At 35.6% G+C, this 12,787-nt stretch overlaps 1 protein-coding gene across 40 annotated transcripts in view; it reads left to right on the plus strand.

Moving 5' to 3' along the window:
* The window catches only part of SLMAP (sarcolemma associated protein), a 121,424-nt gene that overhangs the window by 85,613 nt on the left and 23,024 nt on the right, over positions 1-12,787 (plus strand). For all 40 annotated transcript variants that reach the window (XM_033132911.1, XM_033132916.1, XM_033132917.1 and 37 more), the window contains 3 exons: positions 4,222-4,281; positions 10,056-10,136; positions 10,436-10,495. In XM_033132911.1, coding sequence (XP_032988802.1) covers positions 4,222-4,281; positions 10,056-10,136; positions 10,436-10,495 — 201 coding nt within the window. The remainder of the gene's footprint in view (positions 1-4,221; positions 4,282-10,055; positions 10,137-10,435; positions 10,496-12,787) is intronic.

The following is a 12,787-nucleotide window of genomic DNA, read 5'->3' on the forward strand; positions in this document are numbered from 1 at the left end:
TATTTGAAGGAATGTATACATTCCTTAAAGAGTTCATAGTATGTTGGGAAAGATAAACATAAGTAGATAGTTGCAATAGCTTGATAGAGATAGGAATGAAAAGCTATGGAATAGAAGAGGAGAGAGATACCAAGTCCATCTAGAAGAGAAAGGAAGAGGAGATAATTCCGTTTTAGACGTGGTGAGATTAAGTTCTTGTGAAATTTCTGGATGAACATGTTTGGAAAGCAGTTAGACAATAGGGTTCTGGACCTAAGAGAGAGAGCTAGACTAGTCATCAACATTTAGAAATTGTTCACGTGCAGCAGGTACTTAATGCTATTAAAAATGAATTTTTCTTGTTGACAGAGATCTTGAAGACTAACACACATTTAGATCACAGTCAGATGAAAGGAAAATCAATGAAAGACTGGGAAGGAAGGCATGAGCAAGCACATAAAAGAAGTAGGAATGAGTGGTATCTTAGAAGTCAAAGGAAAAAAGTTTTAAAAGGGAGGCAATAAATTTTTGATTTAATAAGGTGAATGGATCCACTCATAATAAAAGATTATAAAAGACATACGCTCACAAAGACAAAGTGAGTGGTAGTGGAGACTGCCGCATATCATAGATTTCAACAAAATTTTGGAAGATGTAAAATAAATGGGTGATAACAGATTTGGGTTTTTATTCTTTCTTTTTTAAGGGCCTGCAAATGGAGAGGGGGTGAAGGAGGCCCCCCAAAAGCAAGTGAAAACGGTGGCTCAGGTATCGGAGGCACTTAGTACCTGTCAGGCAGGGCAGGAGTGCAAGGAGGTGCTGAAAGCAGGATTGAAAGTTTATATAAGGAATAGTTCGACCCTTGTTTTTCTTCCCCCAGTCCCTGCAAACAGACAAGTGTTTCTTTCCTCCCACATAAAGATGGGAGATTTTCTCTCTGTAGGCTGAGATGGAGACTCTAGACTGGGGTACTTTAGACATGGCTGATGGTGAGGTATGAGCATCTCACTGGAAAACAAAAGAAGGCGAGAGAATTAAATGAAAGTCTATACACTAACAGGTCACCAGGTTTACACTCCCCAGAAAGGAGGTTAGAGGATTCTACTCCAGGGAAACTGATCAGACCAAGAGAAAAGAACACCGATACTGACATTTGAAGGTCTCCAAACAAACTGCCACTGTGTGTAGAGCCCAGCAGGTAACAGGCTCTGCTCATGCACACAGAACTTCGTCAGCTTTTTATTGCTCACCCTGCATGTGAAGAGATAGCCAAGATCACCAGACTTTGAGGAAATTCTCTACTCAGAAAGCCAGATATCAAAACAAATAAAAAGCAAATAGAAAATGTGACTAGAGAAGGAACATGGAAAATACAGGAAGCAGAAGAAAACTTTTTAAAAAATGTATAATTAATTTCTTCAGAAAGATAAGATGTTTCTTGGATGAAACAAGATAAAGGTGCTATTTTAAAAAGGAACTAGAGTGCATGTAGAATTCTTGAAAACTAAAAATATGATACCAGATATTGTTTTAAAAATTAAATCAGTAAAAAGATTAGAAGAGAGGAAATATTCCAAAAAAAGTAACAAAAAAGACAAGAGGTTTTTGTTTATTTTAAGAAAAAAAGGAGGAAAATTTTAAGAAAATTGGGGAATTAATCCTGGAGATCTAATAGCTGAACAATAAAGATTTCCAGAGTGTGGGAAAGGAGAGAGTGAGAGAAGAGGAGAGAGAAAAGAGAAGAATTTGTTAGTGAAATAGAATACAAACAGAATTCCCCAGAATTGAAGCTATATGAGCTTCTAAACTGAAAGGATGCACTGAATGCACGACACAATATATTTTAAAAGCCCATGCACAAAAGGTTATATATTGTATGATTCTATTTATATGACATATCCAGGAATTCATAGAGACAGAAAGATGACTGAGAGCCGAGGCTAGGGAGGGAGGATGGGAAGTAAATGCTTCATGAGTATGAGATTTGGATGATAAAAATGTTTTGGAACTAGATGGAAATGGTGGGTGCATAACACTGTGAATGTACTAAATGCCACTGGATTGTTCACTTTAAAAGATTATTTTGTGTTATGTGTATTTTATCTCAATTCAAAAAAAGAACACCGCATGCTGAGGTATATGAAATTTAAAATATGAGGGATAAAGAGATTCTGAAAATAACTGGAGAGGAAGGATCTCACATTGTGTTACTCATAATAAACTAAATTATAGCAAAAAATAAACCCTGGAATTTTAATGACTTGACCCTTTTCACTCATGTCACGTGTCCATGGTGAGGGAGAACACTGCTCCACATTGTGACTCAGGGTTGTAGGTGGATGGTAGCTTTACCATCTTATGGTGTTGCCACCTCAACACGTGGTTTCTAGACTGGGGCAAGAGAAAGTGTAGAAAACTCCTACTCTCCAGTGCTTTAGCTAGAATCAGTCATGTGGACCTTCCTCAGTGCTAAGGAGTTGGAAGGTGCAGTCCTCCCAGGTGCTCAGAAGGGACAGGTGTACCTGGCACTGCTGAGCACAGGAAAGTGTCTGCTGTGCATACTCGGAGCGGAGTCAGACTAGCATTAGACTCACCATGTTTGAAGCTAGAAGACAGTAGAACAAAGCTTTCAGAATTCCGAAGGAAAATTATTTCCTGGAGAATTGTGTATCTAGTCAAACCATCAGTCAAATGTGAGGGTAGAGAATTAACCTTTTCAGAGGAACAAAGTCACAAAGCATTTACCTTCTATTCATCCATTTCAGGAAATTATCAGAAAATATGTTATACTAAAATGAGGGAATAAAGCAGGAAAAGGAAGATTTGAAATCTGGGACAGGGGATTTTGCATAGGATACAGTCCAGCCTTGAGCAGGAAGATGAAAAGGCTGGGGAAGGGGGGGGGGACAAGAAAATATAATGTGATAGATTACCTGATATGTTTGACAGTATTGAGAGTTTTATGGTTCTATAAGAACTTGGGCTGTGTTTGAGAGAGATACATTAAAAAATTAGTAAAACAAAACAAGGCATTATAAGCTCTAAAAAATACTAAATGGCTACTGTACACGTAAGATGAGAAATATGTTCATAGCATGTTACATGACTGAGATAAAATAATAGTCATAATATAAGTAGTTATAGATGGACAAAATGTAACTCTTATGAGGATGCTAGAATATAAGAGAGCTTAATCATCTATAAGAGATTGTCAATAAATAATGTCTAAAATGGAAAAATAAAGAAATAGCAATAAATCATTTAGAAATATAAATGAAAATGCCAGAAGAAATGGCTAAAATTTAAAGCTTGTTGCTCCTGGGAAGTGACTAATACCTTTTATAATTATCTAAATCTATTAATTTGACATTTTTATTTTTTAAGGAGGCGGGGCAAACAGTGCCACATACTGCAAAGAGCCTATATGAAATAAAAATTTGAAAAGGAGCCATAGGCTTTGGCAGATAGAAGGTTATAGTGATCTTGGAGCAGTTTCGGTAGTTGAATGGTGGGTGTAGACTAAGTTGCAGTGGGTTGAAGAAGGAAAGAATAGAGAAATTATATCACATACTGCAAAAGTGTACGTTGAAAGAGACCAACTGACATACAGGATTAAACAAAGGGATATACAGAATAGATATATTATCCTCAGTGAAATGCAGAATATGAAAAAATGACTTGAAATAAATTATAAAGAAGCTACATTATACATTGACACAAATCCCACATAAAACAAAACATAAATTTTGTTTATTTCTTTGAATTATTATCTCTTTTAAAATGATTCATTTTACTGAAACATGTAGGCCTCTCTACTGAATTGTATCAATCGGGAAAAATAAACTATTGGTGTAATATTGTTTGTATTACTTCTTTATTTAAATAAAATACTTTCTCAGAATTCCTTTACTTCAACTTAAATATCCTTGATTTAAAGAGGGTCGCTCTGTTTGTTTATTCTGAGTCCTTTTAAAAACAGGTCTAGGCTTTTAAAATAAGGTGAAACTAATGAAAATAAAAGGCACATTGTTCCTCCACCCCCAGATTTCTGCATTAATCTGATTGCTCTGTTATAGTTCAGATTCTTTTAGTTCCCCTTACAGGTTCAAGTTTTTGTTCAAGCCTAGTCATGGGAGTCATGTTATCATCTTTAAATTTGGTCATGGAATGTGTTACGCTGCCTCGCTCAGGGAAGTGCTACTGGGTTTGGGCTTGGATGGTAACGTTTATTTTCTTTGGCAGAGAAGCTGATCGTCGAGGGGCATCTAACCAAAGCGGTAGAAGAAACAAGGCTTTCAAAAGGTTCGTTTTCTGGGGGCTTTCCGGGGGGAATTTCTGAGGGTTTTGACAAGTCTTTTTGGATAATGAAGGTTAGTGTACATTTTCAAGGTCATGGTTTTTTAATCAGTTTACTTCTTATAGCTCACAAAGTGGCAGTTTCGTAATAGTTACCAGATAATGATATGAAAGTAGCCAGAGTTCTGTTTTAAGAAGGGTATCTTAATTGGAAAGTTTTCCTTTTAAAAGGGTATATATGTGTGTGTTTTAAGTGCTTGGAATAGGTTTCTTTAGGTATTAAAAAATTTGTTACAGTCTTTCTCACTTCCAGCATTATTTTTCAGCTTTGATCTCAAATTTTTAGTCAAATACAATGTAAATCCTTTTTTAAAACAACAGATGAAAAATGTTTGCAATTCCATTTTGGGGGGTATCGTGTCTTTAACATTCCTTATGCTATTTAATATTTTCTTAATTTTTGGCATCTCAATTTGATTTAAATAAAAGTGATTATGTGGAATCTTTTTATATTTTATAATGAATAGTTCTATAATTGCCTGAAGTAGATTGTTCTGTTAATTCTTTTCTGTTACAATTGTCAGACTTAGAGAAGAAAAATGAGTTTTAAAGCATCATATTGTCAAGTCACTTTTGTGCATAGGGAAATTGGGCAAATAAATTTGGTGGGATGTGTTTATTATTCTAAGGCTTTCATAAGAACATACCAGTATAAAATTTAAAGCCAGATTCCCAATCATTTTGGTCAATTAAAAAATGAGTGATTGAAGTTTGGAATACTCAATTTCAGTGTATTCTGTTTTATGAAAGTAATTGGATCTATTTGGCTTTTAAAAATATTTTAAAGGATTCTATTATTTCAAATATCTGGTGGTTTCCATTCTGAATTTTGTGCACGCCAGACACCATATTTGGGGAAAGAATGCACAGAATATGCATCACTAATATTGTTCTGGCAAACAGGCATTGAGTTTCAGAACAGTGAACTATTTTTAGTACATACGGAAATTTATTTCATCTTACTAGAGTGAGATGAGAACAGACTTTAAAATAGCTTTTACTTCACCACCTAAATACCTTTTAGATTAGTTGGTTGAATAGCCAACACTTTGAAGTGGAAGTAGAGCCTTAGGGAAAAAAAATCAGCACTTATCTTTTTAACGTATTCTCTTTTTTTAATGCATTTTTAATGCATTTAATTAGAATATACTTGCTTAAAATTATGTGATGTCATTTTTGAAAAATATTTGTGCAGCCTTACTGATTTCCTTTTGAAACCTGGCTATGAAATATGTATTGAAAGCTTTAAAGAGCATTTTTGATCTAGCATTTCCATTTCTGGGTTTTTATCTTATGGGACAAATTGAACAGATGTGCCAACGGTATTTGTTTTAGTGTTGTTTTAAGAGCAAAAAGAGAAAAACATAAGTGTCCGATAATAAAGGCATTTATTAAATAAATTATAGCAAGTAAGTCCATACGAGTGAATAGAATACACCCTTTAAGAATAATAATACAGATACAAGTTTTATATACTCAGAGATTTTTCTGTTAGCAGTTAGTTAGCCTGCCTTATTTTTCTAGCACTTCTCACATTAAACATGCAGAGGTAATCCTTGTAATAAACTAGATGGCTGAAATAAGTTACATTTTAAATTTATATCTGGCTATAAAGTATTTTCTTTTGGATTTGGCTGAATTGTCTTATTTTTAAAATGCTTTCATTGGTGATGTTTTTGGTGGAATTTTCTGCATTGAAAATATCAGTTGCTAGAAATGACCAATTACCAGCTATACAAGTCTTAGTATTTTCTTCAGGTATTACACCTAATACAGAGTGTAATCATAGGTTGCTTATGCTTTCTGTTTAAGCCCTTACACAACTTACAGTCATTGTATGTTTATAGTAGCTTTAGGGGTAGAAGTAGAAAGAATATGAGTAGGTAAGACAGCTGGATTTAACTTCAGGTTCTACCACTAACTAGCTATATGCCACTTACTTTAGCTCTTTAAACCTCAGTTGCCTCATTTTGTAAAATGAGATTGACGATACTTAATTTGTGGGTTTTGTGGGAATTTAGTGAAATATTGCTTATAAAGCAGGGAGTGCCATTCTGGTGTCCAACAATGTTAGTTCTCCTTTTCCTTCCTGATCCTTACTTAACCTTGCTTTCTTTCCAAGTAATGGTTCTGGTGGTGTACGAAGAGGTCTATAGGCTCGTTTGTTTTGCCCATCCATCATTATGTCTACTCAGAGATACAGTGAAAATAGTTACCTTGTTGTAGACTTCCCACTTTGGGAACAGTTTTGGTATTAATGTTGGTAGCTATTCTTCCATTTCCTTCTATATATTGTTGGTATATATCTTAATGATCAAGTACCACAGAGGAAAATGAACCAATAATGAGGTGGGTTTTTTTTATATTGGGGAACAGTATCTTTCTCCAGGGCCTACCAGCTCTAAGTCATTGTCCTTCAATCTAGTTGTGGAGGGTGCAGCTCAGCTCCAAGTCCAGTCGCCGTTTTCAATCTTAGTTGCAGGGGGCACAGCCCTCCATCCAATGCGGAAATTGAACCGGCAACCTTGTTAAGAGCGCACGCTCTAACCACCTGAGCCATCCGGCTGCCCCTCCGGCAGCTTAGCAGCAGCTCAGCGGCAGCTCGTTGTCTTCAATCTAGTCATGGAGAGCGCAGCTCACTGGCCCATGTGGGAATCGAACCGGCAACCCTATTGCTCAGAGCTCGCGCTCTAACCAACTGAGCCATCTGGCCATCCAGTGATGACTTTTAATATTAGAAAGTTGGGTGCTGCTTCATAGCTGAAGAATAGATGTTTTGAAAGAAGTAGATACCACTCATTTGTTGTGTCCTGTGTTTCATTCTCTAATACATTTGGGTTGCCTCTGTGTAATAATTTGTATCAGGACACAAATATGATGGACCATGACTTTACTTGCTAAAACCTTGCCTTTTTACTTACAGTAGATTTGTGCCTTCAGTCACCTTTTTTTTTTTTTTTTTTTTTTTTGGAGCACCTACTATGGACTGTGTACTATTCTGTGCTATGGGGATATAACAGTTAACAAAACTGACAAAAATCCCTGCCCTTATGGAGTTTATATTCTAGTAAGATCTTAAAGATTTGGTCCCACTTTTTAGGCAATTTTACCGTCCTGGCTAATATTCTTAAGTATAAAATAAAAGTTCTGTCTAAGCCAGAAGGATACTTTTGAAAGTATATTCCTATTAGTTTACCTCAATATCTTGATCATAAGATGGCCAAGAATATCAAAGTCACAAGAAAGTTATTTTTCTGTTTTCCTTTCTGTTCCCCCAGAGTGGTTCCTTTTTTTTTTTAATGTATATATAGATTAGATAACATTAGCCTGCCTTATTTGAGACTGTAACTTTGTGATCAAAACTAGAACATTTGGAAATGTCTGATAATAGCATACTATGAATGACCAAAACAGATTTGATTCCCCTGGGCCTCTGTGGTCGGTGACTTTACTTCTAATCTAAGTTCCCTGCCTCTGGTAGATTGGTCTTTGACTAGAAATGGCGGTCAGAAAAGAAGCAAAAGGCTTTTTGTAATCCATCATCCATTTCCCAAGTTAAGCCACAACTTCTAGGGATGTTCATATATGGAAAAGCCATAACAAGTTGTATTTTAATATTGTATTAAATATTTTGATGGTAATGGTTTTAGATACGTTTCTGATTACTTTCAAAACGGAAGTTATCTTTTGACTTAGTTGATTATAAAACAATATATATTCACTATAATTTTTCAAATAATGTATAACTATGTGAAGTTAGAAAGTAAATGTCCACCATGTCCCTCTTTCCAGAAGTAACCATTGTTATCTCGTGTAGCTCCTTCCACACTTGAATAAATATATACAACCAAAAATTCATAACTAGATGTATAGCTATTTTCAATCTAAATGGGGTCACATTATACATACTGTCCTTTAACAGACTATTTTTACTTAATAATAGTGAATATACCTTGAATATTTTCCATTCCATAATAAATGATGCTGCAATGCCTTATATGTACGTAGTCTGTTATTTCCTTAGGGAAAGTAGTAGAAGTGGATATGCACATTTAAATGTTGAATACATATTACCACAAACAGTACAGTCAAGAATATAATAATATAAAAATAATCATATGCTTGGTGAATTTATAATCTCACTAAGGAAATAAAATATACATAACGCGTACAAACACAGAATGATATAAACTAGAACATGATTAATTGCAAAAGTATATGACACAGAGATGATGCCAAAAAAAAAGGAGCAGCATGCTGGAGATATGAAGACTTCCCGTTGAGGTGATGGGACTTAAGCCCTGCTTACAGAATAACTAGGCCAAGTAGAGAGAATGGTTATTGAGTTTAGGGAAATTCAACTTAAGCAAAGAATTGCAGGCCATAATGAGCTGACATGCTTCAGCCCTGTAAAGTGCTAGCCGGACTGAAACAGAACTTCTGTGGGAATTAATACAGGGACCAGATTATGGCTAAATTCTGGGATGTAAATCTTGGCCAAGGCCTTGTGGAAAATGGGGAGATGCTATAGGTTTATGGTCCAAAAAATGACCCTCTCTGTGAATGCTATCCTAATGCATGCCATACTGTACACAGATGTGCCATTACAGATGAGGTCTAGGGCCTAATTAATTTCCAGTCACCTATAATAAATCGTTGGATTTACACTTAGGATTTTTGAGAGCACTTAGTTGAAAACTAGACCTAGGATGTCCTCATTGGATCAGGTAGCACAGCACTTGGAAATAATTTCAAAACTTTTAAAAAATTTCTTTCTCAATGTGGTTCAGGTAGTTATATTTCCTTTAGACATAAAAGGCTGTTAATATTATTGTTTGTTTGTTTTAATTCTTTTTTAACTTTTTATTTATTTTAAGTGTGTTTTTCCAGGACCCATCAGCTCCAAGTCAAATCGTTGTTTTCAATATTGTTGTGGAGGGCGCAGCTCACTGGCCTATGTGGGGATCAAACCAGCAACCTTGTTGTTAAGAGCACCGCGCTCTAACCAACTGAGCTAACTGGCCGCCCCCTAATGTTATTGTTTTAACCGTTATTTTTATAACAAATGGGTTTTTTTCTTTTTTTTAATTGGGGAATATTGGGGAACAGTGTGTTTTTCCAGGACCTATCAGATTCTATCAGATCCAAGTCAAGTTGTTGTTTTCAGTCTAGTAGTGGAAGGCACAACTCACTGGCCCATGTGGGAATCTAACTGGCAACCTTGGTGTCATGAGCACTGCGCTCTGACCAACTGAGCCAACCGGCCGCCTGTGATTTTTTTTTTTCTTTTTGAGTTTTGTTATGAGTATAAATATTACTAAGGCAACCTGTTTTTATATAATACAGCCATTTCCGCTCATCATCTTCATACAATGTCCACATTGTCCTGGGAATTTTGCTATATTTGTTACAGTTCTCTGAATACTTTAGCAGAGCTTGCTTCATTTTTGTTTGCAGTTGGCCAGTGGATAGCCTTGAACAAAAGTCCCAGCCCTCTGCACAGCAGACATGGTCCACATTATAATTTAATATGAGCTATGTGTAATAACCAGCATTCCATTTTGGACAAGTGTGGTGAAGAAGTAAGAGATTCAGTGACCTCAGTTAATTTTAAAAGTATTTTGCATACCAGTAGATTTAGAACACACATAGCCTGAAGCAGTTTTATTGATAGAAGCTATTTAATTACAATGACATTCTTTTATTTTTTTTCTTGGTAGAAAACCAGGCAAGAGCAAAGGAATCTGATTTATCAGATACTCTGAGTCCAAGCAAGGAAAAAAGTAGTGACGACACTACAGGTGAGCTTTAACCTAATGTTTACAAATCTGCAGATGTTATTGTTACTGAACAATTTAGGTATGTAGGTTAATGTGGGTGGAAATTTCAAAGTTTGTGTTTGGGGGGAAAAGCAGTGCTTCTGTTTATCAAGTCCCTTTCTTGAATCTTGGACTTGTTGTTGAAACTATCCAAATGCAATAGTTGTATAAATTTCAACTATCCAAACACAATAGCGGTATAAATGTCAACTATTTGTTTTGAGAATGATAGATTGCTAATAGAGCTGACAATTGTTTATAATTATCTTTTCCCCCCCTAGACGCGCAAATGGATGAGCAAGACCTAAATGAACCTCTTGCTAAAGTATCCCTATTAAAAGGTACTTTAACATGTTTTTTTATGACATTTTAAATCAGGGCATCAGATTTGTTTACACTTTGCCACAAAATCAATTCCATGTATAATGTAAATTTTAAGTTTTAGTTAAAAGGTTAAGACAGAATCTAGAATGTAACAGGAACTAAAATTTAAATAGTTGGTGCTGGTGCCAGTGCTTCAAACAAAACTATTTAAATCGTAAAATAAATTGTATCAATCAAGGTTATGAAAGGCAAAGCAGTAAGTCGTAGAATTATTTAATGTAGCTGTGGATTTTTTTGTGTTTATCTTGATATGTTTCTGGTAGAAACTCATTACCATTTTGAACACAAATTAGAAAAAGATGAAAATACTGACTTTCTTGAAAGAACCACCTGTTTGCTCTGTTATCATATGGTAGCCGTTATAAACTTCCTCATTTTCTGGTCCTCATCCTCCAATAAATATACCCAGGTTCTTAGGATACTGTTCTAGAAATTTGGGGTGGGGCTAAAATAAGCAGTGCATGTAATGAATTCTTTCACTTGTCTCATTTCTAAATAAGAAGTACATTTATTTCTTGGTGTTTACTTGTTTAGAATGAAATGGGTAGGAAATAAATCAGCATTTATAAAAGTGTTTTTAAAATAAAGTGCCTTGGGGTGGCTTATTGATAAATCTGTGGTTGTATGCATTTAGTCTCTTTTATATTGCCTAATTGTACACGAGAAGAGTTGACATAAAGTTCAGCACAGTGGGTTAAACTTGTTGGGAGCAGTGGACTAACACCAGGCAGCTCTCTGGAATCAGCAGCAGAAGCAGCCTGTGGAAGTTTCTCGTTGTAGAAATACTTTGGTTTCTGGCTGCACTATTAAGGTGTCTCTCAGTCCAGACCCTGTGTCTTAGATTATATAAGGAGACCGTAGTTTCACCCTCCATGCCCCTGCTGCTGGCCTAGTTCTACAGTAATGGGGACTGGGGCTGGTTAACAACGAGATGACCTCGATTCTCTTAGAGTTCCTCAGTCTGGGCATCCTGGCCCTCTCTTTTCTTCCCCATGGATACTGAAGTTCACATTTACATGGCTCTATGAAGCCACCTTTGATAGAATTTCATTATCAAGGGAAGCCCTGAGGATTACTAGCCCAGGCAACCAATTGCCAACCTGTCTTTAAGCATGAGCATGGTTTCCAGCATTCTTACTGATCTGCACTAGTGTTGTAATAATAAATCTAAGTTAATGTTTGCATAGTCCAGAAATCTCATCTTGGAGTATTTCTTATTCTTCTCAGAAATGCAATACTGTTGTTGTATAAAAAGTTGTTACTGATGCTGAACCCTTGGGCCTTTGTGGGAACATAGAGAAACAAGAGGGGAGGTGAATGAGTAATGAAAAGCTGTCATACAAAAGTAGCAATTATTAACGGTCTTTTTAACTATAGAAATCTTCCAGAAATCTTTTCAGCAGCCAAGTTGAGATTGATTTATAAATAGCATTTATGATTGTGTTAATTATATTCAAATGTTATTAGTGCTTTTGTAATTTTGTGTGTCTGTTCTCGATTTTACTTTTATCCCATTGCCTACCACAATGCCAGATGTTCGGTAAAACTCAGATATTTGTTGAATGAATTAATAACAGACCTCTTATAAAAGTTATAAAACCACAAGAGCATTAGGAAAGTAACACTCTAGCCAAGAATCTAAGAGCTCTGGGCTCAGTCTCAACTCTGCCATTTATTTGTAATATGTCCTTGGGCAAATTGCTTAACCCCTCTGTGCTTACCTGTTTTTCATTTGTCATATTGGGAAAAACCAACTTCATAGGATTATTGTGAGGCTTAAATGAAGTAATGCATGTGGATCACTTACCGTGGTGTTGGGAACATAACATGTTAAGCACCATAATGAAGACACTGATAATATTATAATAATGATGATGGTGATTGATGAAAGCAGACCTATGTTAAAGACTACCTTTTCTTTAATTGACTAAGATTGTGGGATTTGAAAAAATATTTCCTACTTTATCTTTTAAAGAAAAACAGTTGGTGGTGGTTGATCTTTTCTAGTTAATAATAAGGAGCGCCCTTCTAATTGCTACGTGGGATGCTGCCCAATTCATGAATCACTTAATAAAGGCAATTAGATCTTTAAAAAATAATAATGTGTTTGTCACTTTGCCACATGTCAGGGGAAAGATTTTTTGTAGTCCTGTGTACCATTAGGAAAGCTAAATCGTATCTGTAAAAGTGCCCACAATATAGGCTGGAGAATCAGACTTAAGGAAGAGTATTGGAATAAAAGGGAAAGT

The sequence above is a fragment of the Rhinolophus ferrumequinum genome, chromosome 17, assembly GCF_004115265.2.
Source record: "Rhinolophus ferrumequinum isolate MPI-CBG mRhiFer1 chromosome 17, mRhiFer1_v1.p, whole genome shotgun sequence".
NCBI lineage: Eukaryota > Metazoa > Chordata > Mammalia > Chiroptera > Rhinolophidae > Rhinolophus > Rhinolophus ferrumequinum.